The 25,214-nt window shown below is 54.8% G+C and overlaps 1 protein-coding gene across 2 annotated transcripts in view; it reads right to left on the reverse strand.

The window, feature by feature from the left end:
* Positions 1-429: 429 nt before the first annotated feature.
* TBC1D16 (TBC1 domain family member 16) overlaps positions 430-25,214 on the reverse strand; it is a 76,827-nt gene continuing 52,042 nt past the window's right edge. The window contains exons 4-12 of one of the 2 annotated variants that reach the window (XM_036067390.2): positions 15,354-15,515; positions 14,200-14,347; positions 13,063-13,227; positions 12,469-12,617; positions 11,559-11,693; positions 10,640-10,826; positions 8,621-8,800; positions 6,289-6,435; positions 430-5,645 (exon numbers count right to left, since the gene is read on the reverse strand). In XM_036067390.2, coding sequence (XP_035923283.1) covers positions 5,397-5,645; positions 6,289-6,435; positions 8,621-8,800; positions 10,640-10,826; positions 11,559-11,693; positions 12,469-12,617; positions 13,063-13,227; positions 14,200-14,347; positions 15,354-15,515 — 1,522 coding nt within the window. In that variant the 3' untranslated portion in view covers positions 430-5,396. Of the gene's footprint in view, positions 5,646-6,288; positions 6,436-8,620; positions 8,801-10,639; positions 10,827-11,558; positions 11,694-12,468; positions 12,618-13,062; positions 13,231-14,199; positions 14,348-15,353; positions 15,516-25,214 lie in introns of both variants that reach the window. The other variant, XM_036067388.2, reaches the window with a different exon arrangement.

The raw sequence follows: 25,214 nt of genomic DNA on the forward strand, positions 1-25,214 counted from the left end.
GTGAGAGGAGCTGACACAGCTTCTCAGCTTCATGCCCCCCACCCCCCGCAACAAGGTCAAATTCACCTTGTTTCCCTCCCTACAAAAGTTCTCAAATGCAAGACTCCAGCTTTTCCTGAAATCGGAGCCCTGGCAGCTGAGTCTCAACAAAACACTATGTGTGCTTCCAGACGCTGGGGCCGGTCTCGGGGCCCCCACTTGCTGGGGGTTCATAGGCCTTCGCCAGCCTTTCATTAACTCTCCAAGGCAGAGGCAGGAGCCGCCCTTGCTCCCGGCCATTTGCCCCTCCCCCATCACGGAACCCCCAAGAAGCATCTGCGGGCCTTCCTTGCACTTCTGTGGGGGGCCCCCTGTGCCGAGCACCGGAGTCTGCCACGTGTGGGCCTAACAAACCCCACCGGACCTTCTGGAGGCGCCGAACAGCATCCATTTGTTGCCAATGTGATTTTATTTACTTTTTAAGGGGAATCCATGAGAGCCGGAAGCACTGTTGGGGTCATGGTGACCAGGGGTTTGTGGTGACCAGTGCTGGGCCGGGGGCAGGGCTTGACTGACAGGAGACTGTATCCACAAAACGGAACAAAACACAGAGAAAGAACTGCTTGCCATGGACAACAGTAATCTGTTGATAATGGGGGACATTTCGTTAAAATTTTCCTTCAACCACAGAGCCCTGCCCTCAAAGCAGAAGTGCTGGAGGGAAGAGGGCCCTGTGGTTGAGCTCTCTTTGAATCTGGTAGGTTCTCTTCCCACCTAGAAATTCAATGCGATGTATTTAAAGGGCCAGATGCCTGCAGGGTGTGTGTGCCCCTGCCCTGCTCCCTGGAGGCCCAGGGAGGCCCCTCCCCGGGTCCAACAGCACTGACCTGGGAGGCCAGAGTCCCCGCTCGGGTGGTTTTCACAGTGGAGGGGGAAGACCTTGCACGCACGGACCACATTCCTGCTGAAGAGATGAACATCCTGCAGGGGCGCTGAGGTTATGGTTCATGGTTGACTTTTCTTGGTGGCAGGAGTGGGGTGGCATGGGGTGAACATTAGAGAAGAGGCACAGAGAGGTTTCCTGTCGGCTGGGTATGCGCAGCAAGGTGGGCATGACAGGGAGTGGGTTTGCTGACTCCTGAAGCTGGGAGAGCTTCGGAGTCGGGGACACACTGCCACTCTCGGGCAAAGCTGCTGAAGGCCAAGGCCGGTGGTCCCCTCCCTGAGTGGCGGGTGAGGCCCCAGGGGGCTTGGTAAACCACCCTCAGGAGAGCTTTCACACCGGCCACCGGTGGGGTGCGTGGGTGGGCGTCATCCTTCTCATTCTACAGGTGGGGAAACTGAGGCTCAACGCCGCTCACCCCCTAGGGGGAGCCCTGGCCTCAGCCTTCACAATTTGGGAGGACAAAAACTAGTTAGTTTTGGGGCCATTCCCTTTGAGCCAGGAACATCCAGAGACAGAATGTTTCCACTCCAAGGGACAGCCAGCCTTGTCGCGTGGCTTAGAAACACAGGCCTAATGGGATCCTGGGCTGTCTGGCTCCCTAGAGTCTCTGGGGATGTGGCATGTCCAGCCTCGCGTCCCTCCCTTGGCCTCGGGCCACCTCCTCTGGCCCAGTCCACACCCCTGCACGTGTATGTGGTCTTCCCGGGGGAACGCCTCTTCCTTCCTCCCTACTGGGCGGGCACCAGGGGCCTCTGCTGGGCAGACAGACTGGAAGAAGTTTCCTTTTCTTCGCCGGGTGAACCCTGGTGTCCCTGACACCCGCCAGCCTCCCTGCAGGGGAGCGGAGGCCAGATGGAGGACCGAGGCTTCCGCGGGGCATTGCCCTGAGCAGATTCCCATCATCCCGGGGACTCCACACTCCAAGGGCTGTCTACCAAATAAGAAACGGCCACGAGGGCTCGGAGGGACCTCACAAAAACCGAGGGGGAAGCCACAGAGCACCACCCCCCACCATGGCGGCCCCCAGTCTTTGCCCCATTTCCATATGTCCACCCGTCAAAGATCAGTGTGGCTGACCTCTGCCAGCCACCGCCACTTAGCCTGGGAGAAGCCTCCGTCTTAGGCCCAGAAGCTTCGTCCTGCCCAGATGCCCTCCCCGGATGGGGCTTCAGGCTGGGCTCTTACAGAAGAACTCAAAGGACATGTGCCCGAGGTCCCGGATTTGAAAACCTCTGTCCTGCCTGACATGCAGCGGACCAGGACAACATGCCTACTGACGGCGTGCGGACCGAGCTGGTGTGCGTGTGCACTCCGATGGAGCCGGGCCTCCCCTCCTGGACTGCAGACCCTCCCCTTCTGCAGAGGTGGGCTGGGGCCCTTCCCCACCCCGTCCATTCCACCCCCACTGATGGGCTCAAGGACACCAATTCCCACAACTTGTGGATTCCCAGTCTTCCTGGCTGGGACTCGAGTTGGAGCCTTCTGGAAGAGCACACTGTTCTCCTCTGCACCTAACCAGGCCCCAGCCCCGCCGCCCTGTGCGTCCCCCACCCTCCCGGGACCCAGCATCTTCCTGCCACCCTTTCTTCCCTGGGAGCGTGAACCCTCCCTGGGCCGGCGAGCCCCTGCCATGCTGCCCTGTCTATGCCAGGAGGAGCATATCAAAGGCTCCCTCTCTTCCCAGGGGCCCCGGCGACATCCTGGAACGTCAGCACAGACATTAGCAGTGGGGAAATTAAGTATGCGCGCACACGCACACCAGCCAATAACATTAAGTGTCATTTAAAAAAATGGGTTAAATAAGCAGCATCACCGAGGATGGTCGTGCCGGGCTGATTATCCCATATTTGCACGTTTGGGAGGTGGGAAGGCTAGAAGTCTAATGACGGAATTATCACCCTAATGCCTTTTGCTGGCTGGGAATAATCCTGGGGCTGCAGGGTTTTTGGCTGGTTTCCTCTAATTGCACTCAGATTAAGGGAGTCCTGCAAGGCAGGCCTTCCCCAGCCCTCCAGAGCAGCCTTTCCTCAAAGAGCCCACACAACCAGGTCTTCGGCTTCTGAGATGCTGGCTGCTCTGAGAGGCGTAGATCTCCGGGGCCCTGCTCAGCGCAGGGGTGTGAGGCGGGAGCAGTGAGGGCGGGGTGGCACTTGGTACGGGGTCTTGGGGAGCTGTGGGAGCTGGGAGATTCAGCGTGAATGCTTTGTATCCAGGGTCCTCTGAAGTGAAGGGATTCCTGGACACCCCCCCCCCCCCACATACACAGCAGCCCAAAGGCACAAGGTATCTCAGAAAAATGCACGGCTGCTACCTCCTAGACAGGGGGAGCTGAGGAGCATCCTCTTGCCCCTTGGGCATCTCCTGCCTTCCCGGGAGAAGTCCTGCCCCCTGACAGGAGAGCCCCAAAAGTTCCTGGAGGGGGTGGCAGACGTACCCACAGCCCAGCTCCTCACCCTCTGAATTCCCAGCCCCCTGCCGTCACTGCGCAGCGCCTCTTGCTAAAGGGAGGGGTCCACTCCCCCACCCCTGGATGCTGAGTCCGGCCATGGGACTCGCTGTGGCAATGGGATGACAGCAGGAGTGGCCTCCCCCGAGGCTTGGGAAGGCACCTGTGCATTTCTGCTCCTGCGCTTTTGCCTTGACCGGGGTGAGCTTGCAGCGCGGAGGCAAGAGACGGTGCCAGGTCTGAGCTCTACACGTGAGCAGCCCCTCTGGGATGTAGCCAACAGTTGAGCCAGATATGGGAACACACCCAGCCAAGACCAGAAGTGCCCAGTCTAAACTGCTGACCCTGGACGGTGTGGGAGATGGGTCTGGGGGCTACTCGTCACACAGCCCCGCTGCAGCGCGGTGGTTAACCAACACTCCTGTTCCCAGGGAGGCAGTTTCCAACGCAGGATCGGGGCAGCGCCTTTTCCGCAGCAGATGGGGGCCAGCACAGAGAGGCAATCCCCTTTGCCCAGACGCAGAGCAGGTGAGAAGTCCACCCCACCCAGCCTGGACCCTGCTGCAGGGCTGAAACGGCCAGCGCCCCAGGATCTGGGGACTGAGGGGGCTCCAGGGGGCTCTCCCCAGAAGGCTCTGGGAACTCGGAGATGCTGGAGGACTTGAGCTCATGGAGAATAGATAAGCTTCGAAGGAGGAGGCTGGTAACTTCCTCTCTTCTGTCGATAAACATCTTTTTAAAGTGGCACCGGCAGCGTGGCTCGCTCTCCAGGGAGAGGAGTGGAGAGCAGGAAGAAGCCTCCGTCGAGGCGGTGTCTCCACGACGACCTTCAGCACTTCACGGGTGTGCAGGAGGATTCAGGGAAGGATTCAAGCCCCTGAGAGCCCACCAGCTCAAGAAGTGGCTTTCTGTGCAGATGGCCGGATGCTTTCCAGCTGGTTGGGAGCTCCCACGCCCTCCTCTGTCCATCTCCCTAAATCCCAGAAGGAGCCACCGACAGGAATCTTCTGGAGGTGGGAGTGGTGTCCTGAGTGCTGGCTACATTATGGGGTCGCTGCTGCGCCCTGCTACCTGAGAAGGCCCCCGGTCACACGGTGCAGGCCCTGCAGGGAAGCGGGGGTCCTTCCAGGCCTCTTGGATGCTTCTGTCTCAGGTGCTCAGCTAATGCAGTCCCACTTCCCTCAGACAGTGGAGATTTTGCCGGCGCACACACAGCCCAACCCACGCGGCCCCCAGCAGACTGCTGTGTTGGGTGAGCTTGACCTTAAACAGAGATCCTCATGTAGAACCACCCCCCCAACTACGGGAGAGGGGTCCAACAACCCCCAACAGCCTGAGGCTCGGGCTCAGCGGCAGGCAGGTTCTTTCACATACCAGGAGTATAAAATGTGTAAACGGACACTGAAGAGCCCCCAGCCTCTCAGACCCTGACACTGCTCCTACACCTGTCTGTCGTGAAGTCACCAGGATTTTTCTTTTTCTTGCAGACATCTTCATATTAGCTTTGAAGCTGTGCAAAGTTGAGACTGGCCCGCTCAGAAAATGGGGCCCGATGAGGAGGCGTGTCCAGCTTGCAAAGATGTCCCAGGCCTGGACGGGACCCCCTTCTGCTCTGCATTCCCCGTGTTGCAGCGGGAGCAGGCCTCCTCCACCTTTCTCGCTGCCTGGCAGTGCTGCCCATTGCTGACGCAGCGGCGCAGTCCCTGAGGCACGCTGAGACCCACCACAGGCAGGCAGCCCGAGAAGCCAGCCAGCCTGCCTCTCCAGGCCGGAGGGCCGCGCACTCTGGCCCCACTGTTCTGGGAGGTGACTTTTCTCTGGGCAGCTGGTGGGTCTTACTTCAGTCACTTCGAGGCTCTGCTTACGTCATTAATACGAAAAGGTTCCCTTCCTGTCGCCCCAAGTCTTTTTCCTTATGATTCTCTACCATCCCCCGTCCCCTCCATGCCCATCCCCACCCCCTCCCACGTGCCCAGGACCTCTGCTTAGGTCCCCTCCACCTTCCTCCAGTGCAGGGAGCCCCACCTATCTGCGGAAACCGAAGCCTTCCCGAGGCATCTTTGGGCCCTTCTTGCCTTCTCTGGGGGGCTTGGGCGAAGGCGTCTCCACCGTGCCCCCGTAGGGACAGCTCTCCGAGCCCGGGTAGTGGCCCGTGCATTCCACGGCGGGCATGTATCCGCTGTCCCACATGCCGGTCCCACACAGCTTACACAGGTCGTGCAGGCTGCAGGGGATGCGGGGCAGGAGACGGAACTGGTGCAGCAGGCTGCGGGCCTGCAAAGAGAGGACGGGGGGTGGAGAGGTGGGGCAGGCTCCCAGAGGCCTTCATCCGGAGGGTGAGCAGGCGGCCAAGGGCGGCCCAGGGGCCCGCCTCAGTGGCAGTCCCTGCCCTTGGGTCTGCCCCTCTGACTCAGCCCCCCAGCTAGGATGCCCCAGCGCTCCGGCCGCCCTGCGGCTCCACCTTTCAGCCTCTGCGGGCTTCGTTCCCGCTGTCGTGGGCAGCGCCGTGCCCACTTCCTACCCACGCGACCACTGGCCCCTGCGTCGCTCCTTACAGCCCCCGAAGACCACTACAGAGCTTTCACATGGGGCATCGCCAGCAGGAGGCTGGGAAGTGCGGAGTGGCCAAGCTCAGAGTGGTGCCCCTTCCTTCCACTTGCCTTGGATGAGACGCGGCGGCCCTCCCCCAAAGCTGCCTTCTCAATCTGCCTGGCTCTGGGCTGTGAGTGAGGTGCCCCAAGGTCGGGGGGGGGGCTGTCTATGAAGCCGGATAATTTGTTCATTCCACGCAGCGGAGGAGGCTCTGGTGTCCGGGCCTGATGGTGGACTAGCCCTGTGCGGTGGGGCTCTGTGGCCAAGGGGCGGGGCTCTGCAAGCCTGGTGGGTGGGGCCACTTGGGGGAGGGGCAGGCACTCACCTTCCTGAGAACGAGCTCCCCGTTCATGTGCATGGCCAGGTTTCCAAAGTGCAGGAGCATCTGGTCGGTGGCCAGCTGCTGCTCAATGACGTCATCCCCGTAGATGGCCACGATGGCCACGCAGATGAAAAGGTGGAAGTAATCCGTCTGAGGGGGAGGAGAGCAGGGTTCAGATAAGGCCCCAGGTGGAGGCTGAGTGCAGAGCTGTGGGGTGAGGCTGTCTGGGCTCATGTGGTCCTGGGCAAGCCACCAGCCTCTTTTGCCCTGTTTCCCCACCGCACACGGGCCAAGGTCAGTACCTACACCCAAAGGCTGCTGTGACACGCAAAGGGGACAAGCTCGTGCTACCCACGGGCTGCTGCTGGGGAGCCCTCTGGGGGCATTCCGTCACAGCGTCCTCTGAGGGCTGGCCCACGCTCATTGTGAAGTCTATTCATAAAGGCGCTGAGAAGAGCTCGTAAAGGTGCACGCAGAGGCTGGGTGCGAATACGCCCTAGTGGGTTGTGGAACAGGCCAGCGAGAAAGAACGTTCTGGCAGTTACCCTCTGGTCAGTGTCTTCCTCCCTCCAGGCTGAACATCCCAACTCTTGTCCCAGAGATGACCCCTAGGTTTGTTGCTAAGAAATCGAGAAGATCCTAACAGAGAGGAGCAAGACAGCTTCCTGACGGCCCCCACGGAGGGGCTACCATGATCCTGCTGTCTTTCACTATCCCTTCGAGGACTCCACCGGGGACCCTGCTGCCCTCCTTGGAGACCACCTCACACCACGCCCAGCAACACCAGGCGCGCAGCAGGAAGCCGGCGCTCCGTCGCTGGCATTTGACTGGGGTGCATCCTGTGTGTTCCCCTGCCCGGATGCCTGGAGGGGGCGCTGCCTTTGACTCACACTGGCCCCCGAGGGCAGAGGAAGAGTAAGGAGCACCAGGAAGCCCATGTTTAGTCTCCCAATGTCGACCGGCCGGCCAGACGGAACAGCTAGGCCGGCCGGGCGGAGCCCACAATTCCTGCTGAGATCAGAGTCAGCAATGCCCCGCGCCCTGCCTGCTCCGGACAGACCGTCCCCCAGGCTGTGGGGCCTCGGGCTGCCTGGCCCCTTCCTTTGAACTAATCCGGAATGGATTTGTTCTTGCTTTGGCTCAGAACGCTCTGGCCCGGGGTGGGAGACAGCAGGATTCCGGGAAGGGGGGTGTGCAGCTCCTCTCAGAGACAAACGTGGGGAGGAAGGGGTGAGGCATGTCCCACACAGGGCTGGGCAGCAGGACAGGACTAATTCCATTCACGGGACAGGCCTGGGGCAGTCCAGCCCCCACAGACACACGAGTAGTAAACAGATAGAATAGAGCCTTTCTCTCTCAGGGGTCACTTCAAAAGAGCCCCCCCTCCCATGGCCCTCCCTCCTGAGGAAGTAGCCCTACTCCCACCTCCCCGCCCCTCCCCACCCCTGCGCCACTAATGTCATCAGGGGCGGGGCCCGTGTGGCCAAATGAGGTCCAGCACACTAATCCAGGCCGGGCCGCAGAGCCAGACCCGGGCCAGGGGGCGGGTCGGGGGCGCGGGCAGGCAGGTATGGAGACGGCTTGGGGCACCAGTGCGGCTTCCTGGGACTTGCCGCCCCCCGAGAAGCCCCTCCTGCAACACCAGCAAGAGGGAGCCTGCCAGCTCACGTGTCTGCAGGTTGGCCGGGCGTCCCATCGACCTCCGAGGCCTGTCTAATGGAAGCTGCCGGCTTCCATGGTGAGAACAGAGCCGGCTCTTGCGGAAAGGATCCTGGCCACCTCCCGGATGTGTCAATATTCTTTTTTTTTTTTTAAAAGCTGATGGATCCAGAGAGACTTGCCCATCCTTCAACATGGCCAACTTGTTGCTAAGTTGGGTGTTAAAGCCATGGGATAGGGACGCACGCTCTTGGGGGCTTTGCAGTGGAAATCTGGGGAGGGACGGTGGGTCCTGGGCTCTCCGGAGGGGCTGACGGGGACGCAGGGTCTCAGGCTCTTTCCCTGCGCAGTCCTGAGCGAGCAGGGAAGGAGGGCCTGGTGGCCGGGGCTGCAGGGGGCCTGCTCGCCCTCACCGATGTCACCCTCACACTGATTGGTTGTGGCAGCAGGGAGCTGGGCCCCAGGATGTGGTAATGAGCACAGTCAGTGGGCAATTTGCATCTGTTTCAGTTACTTGGGAGGCGAGCTGTTGGGCTGAAGGCAGCCCCGGGGGACGATGAGAAGGCAGGGGCCTGGTGTGGTGGGGGTGTGTGGGTTATGGGGGCTGGGGCTGCGGAGGAGGGGACCCCGGAGGGCCCCCCTCCCCACAGGGTGCGGCCGCCTGGCCCTGGCTCACCTGGTAGTGGGCCCAGCAGGCCTCCCAGATGCGCAGCGCCTCGGCCTCGGGGAACTCGCGCTTGAAACACAGCAGCAGCCAGCGGTGGCAAAAGAGCATCTGCAGGCCATCCTCCCCCAGCGACACCAGGTGCTGGTAGAAGCGCAGGTGCGTCAGCCGCAGCAGCTCCCGCAGGTAGAGCTGGGGGGAGGCCAGGACCAGTGAGCCCCCAGGCTCTGCCCAAGGTGCCCACTCCCCCGAGGCCCTTCCTCGGGCCCCCAGCCCGAGAAGCACGCATGCCGAGCACGGGGCCTCCATCGGCCGCGTCTGCACCGGCTTACGTTATTCTGCTGCCGGGGTCGGACTCACACCGGTCTTGGCTAGTTCACCCCAGATTTCAGACTGTTCTGGAGGCACAGCCCGGGGCAGGCAGAGCATGCTGCCCTGCTGGGGACCGGAGGCTCCCCGGGTCTCAGCCACCACACAGGGCGGTTTCTGCTGCTCCCTCCTCCTGGGGAGGGCGAGCAGATCACGCACGGAACCCCCAGTCCAACCACCTTCCCATCGCCAAGAACCATCATCTTCCAGAGCTGACTTAGAGCAGGGAGGGGGCATTTCTGAACCTCAGGGTGCTCGTTTCCTGCGCGTAAGGTCACCACCCAGTGACGTGGGTGAGGGACGAGATCGAGGCTCCTTCTGGCAGGGCCCGGCTTGGGCTGCTGACTTCAGAGCCCTGAGAATATCCATCTCTGGCAGCTAATGAGTCACGGGGCCGCGTGCTGCATGAGCCCGTCAGGAGCCAATCGCGTCAGACCCCATAATTACCTCCCCAGGTGCCGTGGAAACCTGACATCACAGGGCCGATGCAGAGAGGGGGCAGCTGGGAGTGGGGTGTGTGTGTGTGGTGGGGGGGACCTGGGGCAGGGCTCCGTGACTCACAGGCCCCTCCCACACAAGCAACCCATCATTCCCACTGGAGACAGCCGCTGGGGCCCTTGGAGGGGCTGAGTCTGAGGATCTTTTCTGACCGGCCCACCACAGCGTCAAGACCACGCATGCGGCCTACCCCCCCTTACCCCACGCGGACGTCCCCTGGCCTTCCAAGCCACACCTCCTGGACCCTGGCTCCCTGGTCCTCAGACCCCCTGCTGTGCTCGGCTCCCATCCACAGTCAGACCCCAGCTCCGGTCAGTTCCGTCCCCCATCGCTCCTGACATGGCCGGTCCCAAAAGTCCAGGCCGCACAGTATCACTGCCCGAACCTGTGCTTGGCCAAGTCCGGGCACATCCCGTGTGCTGTGTCTGCCTGATCCGCCTGCCTGCCTACTTCCCGTCTCTGTCAGCTTCCCGGCTGGGGTCCTCTCTGGGACTGGAGAGCCAAGACCACAGCCCAGTGCCCTCCACCTGGCACTCGGCAGGTGTTTGGAACACACAGGAGCTGCCTCGAGTGCTGACTGAAGGCTCCCGGCCCTGCCTTACCAGCTCTGCCTGTCCCCCTTCCCCCCAACATTCAGAGCTGCTGGGTCTGCGCAGGTGAGGGGAGGCCATGAGGAGGGGGCATGCTGGCTGGGCACTGCAGGGGAGGCCTGGGCCTGGAATGGGGCGTGGTGACTGTCCAGGGGGCCTCAGGAGCCCCTCCCATTCCTGCATCCTGTGTTGGAGCCTTGCAGGGAGCAGCCCAGATGTACCTAAGGACCCATCCTGTAAAGCACAGGGCCAGGTGTGATGGGCCTCCCCTTCCTCACTCCTCCACCAGGGGAGGGGCCTCCCCCGACAGCCCAGCCTGCAGGGGGTATGGGGTGGGGATGGCAGCAGGTGTCCTGGGACTGAGGAATAACATGCGTTCCTCCCACGGAGCTTGGCCTTAGCAGAGGCCCACGGCTAAGCCCCCAGGCCCCACTGGCAATGCCCACCCTGGCTTTTTCTGCCTATTGACCCATAGCAGCCATGCCACACGTGGCCACCGAGACCTCGGGCAGCAAGGGCAGGAGGCAGCGTGCTCTCCCCCAGCACACTGTTAACCCGCACGGCCCAGCCTCACCAGCTGTCTCTCCATGTCCTCGTCCCGAGGAGAGCTGACGAAGATCGTGTTCTGCATCAAACCCACAAAGCACCAGAAGGTGTCTGATTCGTCCAGGACCTCGGCCAGGATGGGCGCCACAAGGTCTGACATGCCCTGGAAGTAGCCGATGGCTGGGTTGTATACGGCATAGTTCAGCAGGATCCTCCTGGGGACGCAGGGCAGAGAGCAGGGAGTCAGTGAGAGCGGGCCTCGACGCGGCCCACCCCTGCTGCGCTCTTGACGGCGTGTCGCCCAGGCTGGAGACCCCAGGCTGCCAGGATGTGCCCCCTTCACCTCGATCTCAGGGCAAGGAAGGCAGCCCTCAGGGCACTGTCCTCAGGGTCTAGGGAAATGGAGTGACCTACAGGAGCCCCTGGGCAGGCCCAAACCTCCAGAGCAGGGGAAAGAGAGTATATGGGTCTGATTTTCTTAATGGTGGCTGCCCGCCTGTGACAAAGGGTGGGTGCGCAGGGACATTTGTACGGGCTGCGAATTTTGTGCCATCCTTTGCCAGGTGGTAGAATGTCAGAGATGCAAGTCTCGGGCTCTGTGTGGTTTCATGGGCTGGAGGACCACCTGTTGGGAGGCTCAGAGGGAGGCTCATCCAGGGCTGGTGGGAGCCAAGCAAGCCAGGCTTGGTGGAGGCCCAGGGATGGGAGGCTTTGCTGGTACCCTGGGGAGGGACCAGCCACAAGACGTGGACTGATGTTGCCTAAAGTAGCTAATGAGCCTCTGCTTCTGGACCCCGCCCCTGCTGCTGTTCCTTTTCTTCCCAGAAGGCCGGCGGAGTCCCGAGGGGTAAGGTGACCCCGAGTGGCAGGTGAGGAAGTGGAATGGTGGGGGGGGCAGGGCTCTCCTCCCCTCCGGGAGACCCTCACTGGCTGGGGAGGGCAGGTACCTCATGCTCTCCACGTTTGGATTGTCTTCGCCTCGGAAGAACTGGTTGCTCCGATCCGTCCGAACCACATCCTTGTCCACGGTGAACTGCACGTCGCGCCAGAACGCTTTGTGCTCTTCGGGGGTCATGGAGAGCCTGGCACAGAGCAGAGCGCCGGCCGGGGGCTCCGCGAGCAGCACGCATGCGTGTGCGCACGCACAAGCACACACACGCACGCGCACTCATGCACACACACGCACGCGCACACACTCATGCACACACGCACGCGCGCGCACACGCACTCATGCACACGCAAGCACACACACGCACTCATGCACACACACGCACTTGCACACACACGCACACGCATGCACTCATGCACACGCAAGCACATGCACGCGCACACACACGCACTCATGCAGCACGCACACGCAAGCACACACACGCACTCACGCACGCACACACGCACGCACACACACACGCACTCATGCACACACATGCACACACACGCTCCAGGCAGGGCCCGTCCTTCCCCACCCCTGCTCCTGATGGGGGCTGGGCTGCTGCCGCCGGCAAGCCCTCCGGCTCCCCACTAACTTGGGGGTGCTGGTTATCCAGTGTCGGGGAGCAGAGCGGGCCGTGGCCCGGGCTCAGCCAGGCCGAGAGAGACCTCAGCCGTCGGCTCCGGCCCAGCGTGCCCGGCGGGGCGTTGGTACCCAGCTCAGTCTGTCGAGCTCTCAAACCCTGACGCGGCGCTGAGGAGCGAGGAGCGCGGGGTAACGCCGGCTCTTATCCAAGCCTATCACTCCGTGCCTGGGACCCATTTTCCAAAGAAAGTCTGGGTCACGGAACATATCAGTGCGGGGTTGCACCGCCCATCGCCGGGTCGGCTGAGTCCCACCGGGGGCCGGGCCGGGCGGGCGGCCCTTACCTCTTCTGCTGGATCTCGGCGTATTCCCGGCGCTTCCGCGCCCGCAGTGCCTCCCTCTCCTGCGACGTGGACTCGTGGCTGTAATACCGCAGCAGGAAGGGCCAGACCTCCCCCCGGATTGACACATCAATGCCGCCGAAGAAAATGGCCTGCAGGAAGCGGCCGAAGTTGGGGAGGGGCCAACACAGGGCGGCTCAAAGCACCCCCAGCCCCCGGAGGTTTGTGTTTTGGGGGCTTTGCTGCGCCTTGGTGACAGCTGATGCCTTGATTCAGGTCGCTGTGATTTGCACATGTTTGGAGGGAAAGTGGCGGCCCTCCATTCCCATACAGCACACAGCCAGGCTCATTTCAATGTCAATGCCCACCCTGGTGTGGCGCTCAGATTAACGTGTCGTTCTCACGTCATGGCCTAATCCCGGTTTTGGAAGCGCTGCATTTCACCGCGAGCTGTTCTATGCAGCCTGCCTCCGGGTCCCCCAAGCCCGCTCCCGAGGTTTCCTTTTCAACGCAGAGCCTTTGATTGCTTTATCGGGCGGGCGTGTTCACACAAGGGGGCAGCCTCCCGGGAGGCGGCCCTGGGTGCCCCCGGCTTACCTTGCGCAGTTTGTATCCCTCCTCTACCTGGCCCAGCTCGTTCAGGTGGCGCAGCCAGGCCGCCACGTCCAGCCTCTTGTACATGCTCTCCTCGGGGTGCATCTCGGAGGAGGGCAGTTTGGGGCGTCGGATGGAGAACTGCATGCACGTCTTTTCGTCGGTGACCTGCTGGCCCGGATGGAGTTCGGAAACTCCGGGAGATAAGCACCTGGCGGGCGGGCCCCCAAAGCCAGCCCGCTCTCCCCAGGACAGAAAAGCCCCCCTCTCTCCCCACCACACCCCGAAAGGAGGGGGACCCGCTCTCCCCACATACAGACCCCTAAATGGCAAGTGTAATTAGACGCAATTAAAATGAAAATACCTTCATCTTAACATCGGTTTCCCAGGTCGCTGGGCTTCCCCGGCCCACTCCCACTGACCGACCAACCGATGGACCATGGCCCCCCCCGGCTGACACCCCCCCACTCTCCCCGCGACCCCCAGCCGGCCGCAAAAAATGGAATTAATGCCTCGAACGGCCCAACTTCCCTCTGCCGGGAGGGCCTACAATAAATTACATGTGATTGGCCACAAACAAAGGGACCGCTGTTCCCCGAGCAGGGAGCCCGCCTGTCAGGTTGTCTCCACGGGCAGTCACGAATCCAGGGCAAAACTGCAGCTGACATTTAATTCAAAAATCAAAGGTTGCTCGATGTAGGGGGAAAAGCAAGCCATACTACTGTAATAAGGAGAGCCGGCAGGAGGCTCTGTGGGAAGGAAGGGGATCTTAAAGTCAGCCCCTTTCTAATAAGCACACACAGTATCTTGAACAGATAATTAAAGAGCTCTTATTACATTTGTATGTAGATTGAGCAAAATATGGCACGAAGCCTTGTCAAAACATGATTTTTCAAGTGCAAAGCACTGACTTTACAAGAAGACCTGGGCCTGCTTCAGATCCGAAGTTGCTGCTCTGCCAGCCCCCCAGCGACCACGGACCGCCGGGGACCCCCGAGGTCACATCCTGTGAGGCCTTTGTGCGGGGGGAGCCCTGGATCCCCCCCATGGGCGGGAAGGGCAGGGGGTGGGTCTGGCCGCGGGGTGCAGACCTCACGACACCCCCCCCCGGGGGCCGCGCCCTTCCGCCCCCTGGGCTACCTGGTCCTTGAGGTGCGTCTCCACACAGTATTTCCAGCGCTGAAACACGTCGGACAGCTTGTCCAGGCCGCCGTGGTGGAAATGGAAAACCTTGAACTGGCTCTCGCGGCTGGCGATGACCATCTGGCCGCTGGTGCAGGCCTCATCGCTGGGCGGCCGCGGCAGGGGAAGGGAACGGGGCAATGAAGATGGAAACCCCGACTTTGATTTCCAAGTATAATCAGAGGCCCCATCACTGACCTCAGAGGCAGGAAACAGGAAGGCCCCTGGAGTTTGGCTGCTGGCTGCAGGGGGACAGCACTACACCCGCAAGGAACCTACCACCCGCTTGGCTGAAGAAGGAAAATAGCCCTCTCCTGGGGACTCCGGGAAGGAGGACTGCCCTCGCTCCCTGCTGGGCTGCCTGAGGGGCCCTGGGTCCCCTCCCCCGTATGCTCCCTCCTGTCCGGGAGATCCAGGGGTGGATGGCGTTGGGTGGAATCAGATTTTGAACCCAGGTGGGGCGGGCACTGAGAGAGCCTCCTCCATTGGTCTGGGATGGACTCCTCCTCTCACTCAGGGAGAATCGTCCAGGGAAACTCACATCCAACAGGGCCATCAGCGCAACCTTGCCTGCCCTTCCGTAAACAGCCAGAATGTGGCTCTGGGTCTGGGACCCTCTGGGGACACACCCGCTTCGAGCACAGGTCTTTGGTTGGGGCTATTCTGTGGCTGGGCTGCCGTGCTTTTCAGGAGAGATTTGATGTGGCCACGAGACAGGACACTATTGGTCCGCCCACCAGGAGAAAGGGGAGCCTCCCTCCGGAAAGCCAGGGCCCCGTCCTGCACACACAGGCCGAGCTGCAAAGCCTCTCCGTGGGTAACTGGGAGCAGCCCGTAGCAGCTTTCTGTGCGGCCCCCATCTGGCTGTTCTCCAAGCCAGTCTGAAGCCACGGCAGGCCACCGTCACCCTGAGGGCAGGCGGAAGAGGCTGGTAGCTGCCCCGACCCAGTTCCTGGGAGCAGCCATCGTGGGGTACCACCGCCCCCCAGCTTAGTGATGTCGGGAAGCAAACATTTGGGAAGGCCGGCATTGTCCCTGGACCCGAAGCCCCGCCCGCCGGGACCCCTGCACCACCAGCCACCTTCCAGGAAGCTGCCCAGAGAGGCTCTCACCTGAAGAAGAGGCGGAGGGAGCGCATCTGCCCCAGGTCCACGCGGAACACGCTGCAGATCTGCTCCAGGGCACAGGCCCTCTGCGGCTCGTCCCAGCGCGGGGTCTGCAGGAGGCTGGTGCCGTCCGGGAACCGCAGGTGGGCGTCGGCGCTGGACGGGGAGCTGGTGGGGGAGGTCGCGTCATGGCCACGGGGGCAGGGCAGGGAGGGTGTGGGGGAGACATTTCAACATGGGCCCAGGCGCGAACGCACACACAGACAGGAGTGCAGGCGCCACGCAGGTGACGGGCTCTCCACAGACACCCGGGAACGAATGAATGAATGAGTCCCATTTTCGTGTGGAAGGGGACGAATGGTTACGGTCAAAGTGCATCCCATGTCAACCGAGGCAGTAAGCTGCCCTGATGACAGATGAGCTCACCCTGACAGGTCACCCAGCCCCTTTGAGCCTTTGTGTCCCCAGGTGCAAAGTGAGGATAATGCCGGGGTCTTGTGCGGGATCAACAGCGGCAGAGTGCTGGGCGCTGGTCCTCAGAGCTCTCTACGAGAAGCTGTTTCGTGACCACTTTAGACAGCATTTAAGTCCCGTTAAGTTTACTATTTTCCTGAAAAAAACCCTGGTTCCGTTTATGGTTCAGTTAGAAAACATGAGGATTATTGATACTCATAATACGAATAATGAACATTTATTAAACACTCAGTCTGGGCCTGGCCCTGTATTAACCACTCCTCATGTGCATTTATTACATATATTCCTCACAACAATCCTTTGAAATGAGTCATGTCATTACCCTCCTTGCACAGAAGAGGAACTGAGGACCAGAGAGGTTAAGTAGCTTGCCCAAGGTCACACAGCTAGCAGGCGGTGCAGCTGGGATTTGAACCCGAGCTCTGTGGCCCAGGTCCTCACCAGCATATTTTATTGCCTCTAAGTTCCAAGTTCAGCAATACAACCCCACTTATTCTGTTTTATTTATTAATTTATTTTTTTAAGATTTAATTAATTTATTTGAGAGAGAGTGAGAGCACAAGCAGGGGGAGGGGCAGAGGGAGAAGCAGATTCCCCACCAAGCAGGGAGCCCCACGCAGGACTCCATCCCAGGACCCTGGGATCACAACCTGAGCCAAAAGCAGACGCTTAACCGACTGAGACACCCAGGTGCCCTATTCTGTTTTGGGTTTTTTTTTTTTAGTTTACGAATTTGTTCAAAACCCTAGTTGCAAAATATTTTCTTACATGGGTTCAGCCATACCATAGGTTAAATGCCATCTCTTGAGATTTACCAGCAATATCTAGCAAATGCCCACTAAAACGTAACCAGAGTAAAGCACGCATCAGTTCCAGGCCGCAACCCCAGCATCCTACCAAGATTCCATAGTGATTGCTTTATTGTGTCTCTCTGTTCTAGCCCAGAGCATAAAGGTGTCGGAGGCGATTAACCCCAAGGCACCTCTTCCTCCAATAGGCACCAGGTCTCTCCACAAAGCCACTCTGGGTGGTTCGAGCACAATCCCTCATAACTTGGAACTTCCTCAAAGAGAAAGACTGGCTTTTTAAACCTTTGCTGCTTCTAGAACAATAACGGTCCTGGTGTGTAGGATGCTTTTCTTCCCTCCCTGTGTCAGGAAGTGGGCTGAGCCTGGTCCTGCCATTTCTGTGGGGGCCCCTGGGCTTTCCAACAGGACAGACAGATAGCTGGATGGGAAGGGAGGTAGATGAGCTGACCCACTGTGGCCATGCAGCAAACTTGGACCCAAAAAGGCTGAGGCAGTTGCCGCCTTCCAGAGTGGACCCTGACCGGGCTGCACTACACAGTCATTGTGTGCAAAACAAGGCCCGTGGCCGGCCTGAAGACAGCCCCCCACCATGCCACTTGTGCAGCATCTCATAATCTCCTTATTGAACAATGGGGCCCCAGCGGCTGGGAGATCATGGGCTCCGCATGCTTCCCAGGCCGGCCGGCCCATCCCGGGCTCGCCTCCAAACCTGGTTGGAGGGGGAGCCCCCAAAGGATGGCATTATTTCCAGCCCCCTCCCCTAGCCTCCCCACCACCACACGCACACAGCACCACCCTCCAAAACCTACACGCCCTTGCCAATGCGCTGCTGCGGCCTGCTCACCCTGTGGGGCGGGCCAAGCTTTCCAAGAAACAGAGCCAGGACGGAGACTCACTCTGGCACAGTTGTGGGTGGAAGACTCCCCAAGACTCCACACTCCACTGCTGTGGCCGGGAGCATGGCCTCCCTGGAGGGGAAGGAGCCAATTTCAAACCAGGAAAGGGCCCCAGAGAGAGGGTCCGCTACGCACCTTCCAGGCGCAGCTTGCCTCCAGGCAGAAGGCTGCTTATACCCTTTCACGACTCCTGAGGGGGAAATTATTTGCATTAATTCATTGATTGACCAATTAATTCAAGACACTATGCTCGGGACCTACCACTGGGGTTCCATCGACTTACTGTTTCAGCCGACTCAAAAGGCTCAGGATGAAGAAAAACAAGGGCAAATTTAGAAGTTTGGATATTTTAAAAATGTTAACATCTGGCCCCGATGCCTCTTTGACCTTGAGAACCACAACAGTTTTGGAGGTCAAACTTTCTCTGAAAAGAGACCCTTCCTATATATACACCAGTTATCTGTTGCCGTGTAACAAATGATTCCAAAACTTAGCAACTTAAAAACGAGCCCTCTTACTTGCTTGCAGTTCTGGTTGGGCGGGGCTGAGTCAGGCGCTCTGCTGGGCGCTCAGGCAGCTGGAGCAGGTGCGGGGAGTGGGGGTGTGTGTGTGTGTGTGGCTGAAATGGCCTCTGTCCATAAGGTCTGGGGGCTGTGCTGCCGCCGATGGCCGGGTTTCTTTCCCCTCGTGGTGCGTCGCCTCCTGTGCCTGGGCTTCCTTACGTGGGAGCGAGCCAGGAGGCACCTGCTGCCAGGTCTGGGCTCACCTACGGCACTCACGCCACATCCCATTGGCCAAAGCAACTGGTGGGCGGGCCGGACTCAGGGGGTGGGGACCCGCACACCGCCCTCCTTGGTAGGAGCTGCTGCAGAGAATTCGAGGCCCGATTTAATCTCCAACCACCTGACACGCCCGGGTTACCAGGTGGCGAAGAACTCACTGTGTTCAGCTGTGACCATGCTCGCTTTGCTCTTTTTCGTTTCTGTTTCTGCGTTTTGGTGAGATCCTCAGAAAACAACCAAAACTAAGAGATGCTACATTCCTTGGAGTTTAGCGTCTTTCTGGCTCTATCTATGACACATTTTTAACTTGTAGTATTTCGGGAGAGATTGCCTAAATAAACCATCCGTTTCATTTTAATGCACCACACATAATAATTTTATGAACAACCCAAATTACACATGGCACATTTGAATATTCTTAAAAACCAAACTGTTCTCCACGTGTAAACAGATAAAAAATAAAAACTGTGCTGATTTCAATTTCCCCCAGATCTTATTTCCTTACTGTTCTTTTTCCACGGCTTCAAAGTTCACACACCTTTTGCACGTTCATCACAGGCTCGAGGATTAAATGACCGTGTGTTCTCTGCCAGGACCGCACCTGGAGCTGGTGATGCAGAAGCCACCAGACACAGTCGTTCCCTCGTGGCAACGGGTCTTGATGGGGAAACAGATGTCACGCTAGGTGACCGAGGTGGCCATACAGTCATGTCTACACAGGCACTATGCCAAGGAGACCCAAGGCTTCCATCAGCTTGGCTCTAGTTTGAACCCGTGGAACCCCAGTGCTAGGTCCCGAGCATAGTGTCTTGAATTAATTGGTCAATCAATGAATTAATGCAAATAATTCCCCCCTCAGAAGTCTGCCTGGAGGCAAGCTGCCCCTGACCCTTGAGCAACACAGGTTTGAACTGCATGGGTCCATTTCATGCGGATTTTTTTCTCATAAATTCAGTCCAGTACTGTAAGTATATTTTCTCTTCCTTATGATTTTCTTAATAACATTTTATTTTCTCTAGCCTACTTTATTGTAAGAGTACAGTACATAATATACATACAAAATATGTGTTAATTGATCTTTTATGATATTGGTAAGGCTTCCTATCAGCAGTAGGCTATTAGTAGTTAAGTTTTTGGAGAGTCAAAGTTATATGTGGATTTTTGAGTGTGTGGGGGGTTGGCACCCCTAACCACCACATTATTCAAGGGTTTGGTTTGGTTTACATATTTGTATGATACTATATATATATATATACATTTGTTAAAACCTATTGGATGTACACCAAGAGCGAGCTCTAATGTAAACTATGGACTCCGGGTGATAATTTGTTGATGTAGGTTTATCAGTTGTAACAAATGTACCCTCTGGGGTGGGATGCTAATAACGAGGGAGGATATGCATGTGTCAGAGCAAGAGATATATGGGAGATCCCGCTATCTTCCTCTCAATTTTTGTATGCACCTAAAACTGCTCTAAAAAATAACATCTATTAAAACAAAACAAGCCAAAACAAACAAAATGAAATGAGAAGCCAAAGGACATATATATACATAAGACAGGGAGTAATAGCTTTAATAGGTAAAAATGTATGTAAACCAAACCAAAACAAAACAAACCAAAACAAAAGAATGTCCAACAGGGGCACCTGGGTGGCTCAGTCGTTAAGCATCTGCCTTCGGCTCAGGTCGTGATCCCAGGGTCCTGGGATGGAGTCCTGCGTGGGGTTCCCTGCTTGGTGGGGAGTCTGCTTCTCCCTCTGCCCCTCCCTCTGCTTGTGCTCGCACTCAATCTCTCTCAAATAAATTAATTAAATCTTTAAAAAAATAAATAAGTAAAGCAGAGTAAGTGGGGTTGTATTGCTGAACTTGGAACTTAGAGGCAATAAAATATGCTGGTGAGGACCTGGGCCACAGAGCTTGTGTTCAATTCCCAGCTGCACCACCTGCTAGCTGTGTGACCTTGGGCAAGCTAGTTAACCTCTCTGGGCCTCAAAGGACACTCTTGCACAGCCAGGGGTGGGGAGGCACCGTATACGGGTCAAATTTCTCTTTCTGGCAATTTAGAAATAGGATGCAGAAGGCTTAAAAATGTTTATACATTTTGACCCTTTACCTTCATTTGTAGATATTGATCCTAAGAAAACAACCAGAGATGCCCACAAAAAAAATACATATATGAATAAATACAGAAAAATCATTTGACAAAGATCCAACACTTATTCATGATAAAAACCATCAGCAATGTAGGCATACAAGGGAACCTTCTCAAGTTGATAAAGGTCACCTAGAAACATTCTACAGTTAACATCATACTCGATGACTGGAGACTGAATTGTTTCCCCCATGATCAGGATAAGGTTAGTATGCCTGTTTTCATCACTTCTATTCAGTATCACACCAGAGGCTGTAGCCTCTGCATAAGGCAAGAAAAGAAACTAAATGTATAAAGATTGGAAAAGAGGAAGTAAAATTGTTCCTGTGTGCAGATGATACAATCCTTTATGTGAAAAATCCCATGAAATTTACAAGACAACTAATAGAACTAAGAAGTAAATTTACCAAGATTGCAGGACAAAAGGTTAATGTAGACAAATTAATTGTATTCTTAAAGACTAGCAACAGACAATTGGCAAATATAATAAATAAAAAATTCTATTTATAGCACCCCCTCCGAAAAAAACCCCTACGTAAAATACTTAGGAATAAGTCTAACCAATGACATTTGATACCTCTATACTGAAAAACACAAACCTTGCTGAGAGAAATTCAAGGAAATGTAAATAAATGGAAAGATATACCATGTCCATGGATTGAGACAGTCAATATTGTTAAGATGGTAATCTTACCAAACAATCTATCGATTCAACACAATCCCAATCAATATTCTAATAGGATCATGGGGGGGGGGTAGAAATTGACAAGCTGACTCTAAAATTCATATGGAAATGCAAAAGACTTAGAATAGCCAAAGTAATCACAAAAAAAAAAAGATGAAAGCTGAAGGACTTATCTGATTTTGAGACTGATCATAAATTTACAGTAATCTAGGCAGTCTGGAACTGGTGAAAACATAGACTTTTAGAGCAATGGTACAGAATTGAGAGAGAATAAAATAGACAAATATGATCAATTGATTATTGACAAAGATGCAATTCCACGGAAGAGCTATCCTTTCTCCATATCTGTATGAAAAAATATTAACATCCCCCCTTTCTTCATGTCAGATACAAAAATTAACTCAAAACAGGTCCCAGACCCAGATATGATACCTAAAATTATAAAACTGCCAGAAGAATCCATAAAAGAGGACTTAGCCACCTTAGATTAGGCCAAGGTTTCTTAGAACACAAAAAGCATAAGCCATCAAAGAAATGCTAATAAACTGGAAAATTAAAAACTCTTTTCTTAAAAAATTCACCATTAAAAAAATAGAAATGCAAGCCACAGCCTGGGAGAAAATATTCATAACTCATACGCTCAATAAAAGATATACCCAGAGTATGTAAGAGAAGCCCCTAAAACTCAATAGTAGGGTTAGTCATAGATTGCTTAGCTATGATACCAAGGCAAGATCCATAAAATAAAAAAATTGATAAATAAGAGTTTATTAAAATGAAACATTTCTGCTCTTTGAAAGACACTGCTAAGGAAATAAAAAGACATGCCACAGACTGAGAAAAGATACTTGCAAAACACATCTCTGATAAAGGATCCATATCCAGAATGTATAAAGAAACTTCAGGATTAGTAATGAGAAAACAAACACAATTTAAAAATAGGCAGAAGATCTGAAAAGACACTTCACCAAAAAAGGGGGCAAATATTAGCAAATGAAAAGGTGCTCGACATCATTGGTCATTTTTTTAAAGCTTTATTTATTTAAGTAATCTGTATACCCAACGTGGGGCTCAGACTCATGACTCTAAGATCAAAGAGTTACATGCTTTCCCAACTGAGCCAGCCAGGAACCCGTGACATGGTTGTTTATGAGAGAAATGTAAATAGGAACCATAATGTCATACAAAGAAGCAACGTGACACACCACACACCTATGAGAAAGACTGAAACACAAATGAGAACCGATACTATAGACTGCCGGCAGGATGCAGAGCAACCAGACTCACACGTGGCTGGTGGGATTGCCAATGAAAAAGCCACCTTGGAAACATACACTTACCATATGACTCAGCAATCCCACTCCTAGGTACTTATCCAAGGGAAATGAACAATGCTCGTAGAAAAATCTGTGTGTGCATGCTTATAGCAGTTTTATTCATAACTGCAAAACCAAGAATCAGCAGACAGGTCTTTCCACAGGTTAATGGATCCACAAGTGGTGGTCCATCCCCACAATGGATACTACTCAGCAATAAAAAGAAACAAACCATTATACACATAACAACATAGATGAATCTCAAATATGTTGAGTGGAAAAAAGCTAGACTCAAAGAAAGCTAGACTATATGAAAAGATATTCAGCATCATTAGTGATCAGGGAAATGGAAATTAAAACCACAGTGAGATACTCCCACATACCTGTTAGAATGAAGAAGACTGACCACAACCATACCAAGTGCCGATGAGGACTTGAAACCCCTGGAACTCTCATACACGTGTCTGGTGGGAGTGCAACATGGGACAACCACTTTGGAAAACTGGCAGTTTCTTAAAAAGTTACACACCAACCCACCAGATGACCTGGCCATTCCATTCCCAGGTATTTACCAAGAGATATAAAAACCTACGTTCACATGCAAGACTTCCGTGTAAGTGTTCATAGCAGCTTTATTTGTAGTAGCTAAGAACTGAGAACAACCCAGCAGGTGAATGAATAAACAAATTGCGGTTTATACCTACAATGGAATAGGACTCCGCAATAGAAATGAATGAACTCTCGATTCATTCACACAACAATATGGATACATCGTTAAATCATCATGCTGCGTGAAAGAACCCAGACAGAAAAAAGAGTATATACTGCATGATTCCATTTATATACAATTCTAGGAAATGCAAACTAATCCACAGTGACAGAAAGCAGAAGAGTCATTTTGGGGGCAGGGGCTGGAGGAAGGGATGGATTACAAAGGGACACAAGGATAATTTGGGGGTGATGGAGATGCTCATTAACTTGACTGTGGTGATGGCTTTACCAGTGTGTGTATGTGTGTGTGAAAACTCAATAACTGTACACTTCAAATATATACAATTTAATATACAAAAATTATACTTCAATAAAGTTGAAAAAAACCACCAATATTCAACTCAGGACTATTACTGAATTTCTAACAACAGGAGAATATTTTAAAGATTTTATTTACTTATTTTAGGGATGCCTGAGTGGCTTAGTTGATTAAGTATCTGCCTTGGGCTCAGATCATGATCCCAGGGTCCTGGGATCAAGTCCTACACTGGGCTCCTTGCTCAGCGGGGAGCCTGCTTCTCCTTCTCCCTCTGCCTGCCACTCCCCCTGCTTGTGCTGTCTCTCTGTCTGACAAATAAATAAATAAAATCTTAAAAACAAAGATTTTATTTATTTATTTTAGAGAGAGAGAGCACAAGCAGGGGGAGGGGCAGAGGGAGAGGGAGAAGCAGACTCCCGCTGAGCGGGGAGCCCAATGTGGGACTCCAACCCAGGACCCTGAGATCATGATCTGAGCTGAAACCAAGAGTCAGATGCTCAACTGACTGAGCCACCCAGGCACCCCAACAGGAGAATATTTTAATACATTGTGGCCCATTACTATGATACAATGCCATTAAGCTATTATAAAACATTTTATAAAAGTTTTTAAAGAACAAGGACAATGCTCACACTGTTATGTGAAATGAAGAACATAGGATGTAAAACTATGTGAAATACAGCAATATGGTTTTATATATAAGATATATTTATAGATACTTTATATCTACCTAAATATATTATTGAAGTAGAAAATGGTCCCCCAATTATAATAATGATCATGTCCAGATGGCATGATTACAGTTTTTTTCATCTTGTTTTTTATTTTATAACTTTTCTAAAAGTAATAATGAATCATTTTGATAACTGGAAATAATAAGCTAATCCTGTATACTTATACCTTTTTTTTTTTTTTAAACAAGAAGCCTATTAATGGTTTTTATACTGAAAAACGATTAAGGATAATTTCACGAAGAAAAAAATGAAAGGAAAAGGTCAGGTGTAAATAACTGAACATCATCATGGTCATCATTTAACAGTGGCTTCCTAGGTACGAGGAGCTCTGCTGATCAAGGGGGATATTACTAACCCCATTTTATAGCTAAGGAGACCGAAGCCAGGAATTATGTCCTGACATATCACAGACGGTAAATGGCTGAGCAGGGATGGATGGCCGGGTGTGGCTGATCCAAAGCTCAAGCTCCTGACGCTTACGGCATATGACTTCCAAAATGAGTTGGAACAATTTAAAAGAACAAAAAGGAAGATACAAAGGAAAACAAAACTATTTTTAAAGACATCCCTTAAAGGATGTCACTAAAAACTGTCTACTCCTCCCCTCTGTCCCGGGCTCCTGGTTCAGAAACTGTCAGCCTTCACATTCTGTCCCCCAGCAAAGCCCCAGTCCTTAGCCTGGCATGTAACATCATGTCCGATTGCATCGCTTTCCTGCAGCTGCTACAGCAAATCACCACACTGCAAGGCTTAAAACCATACAGGTGTCTCCCTCACAGTTCCGGAGGCTGGGAGTCTGAAATCAAGGTGTCAGCAGAACCATGCTCCCCCTGAACGTCCAGGGGAGGACTCTTCCTTGCCACTCAGCTGCTGGTGGCTGCCGGCAATCCTTGCCTTTCCTCGACTGGTACATACATCACCCCGATCTCTGCCTCCATCGTCATGTGGCCTTTCCCCCTCCATGTGTGGGGGTCTGTCTCTGTTTTCTC

This window comes from Halichoerus grypus, chromosome 2 (genome assembly GCF_964656455.1).
Source record: "Halichoerus grypus chromosome 2, mHalGry1.hap1.1, whole genome shotgun sequence".
In the NCBI taxonomy this organism is placed as follows: Eukaryota; Metazoa; Chordata; class Mammalia; order Carnivora; family Phocidae; genus Halichoerus; species Halichoerus grypus.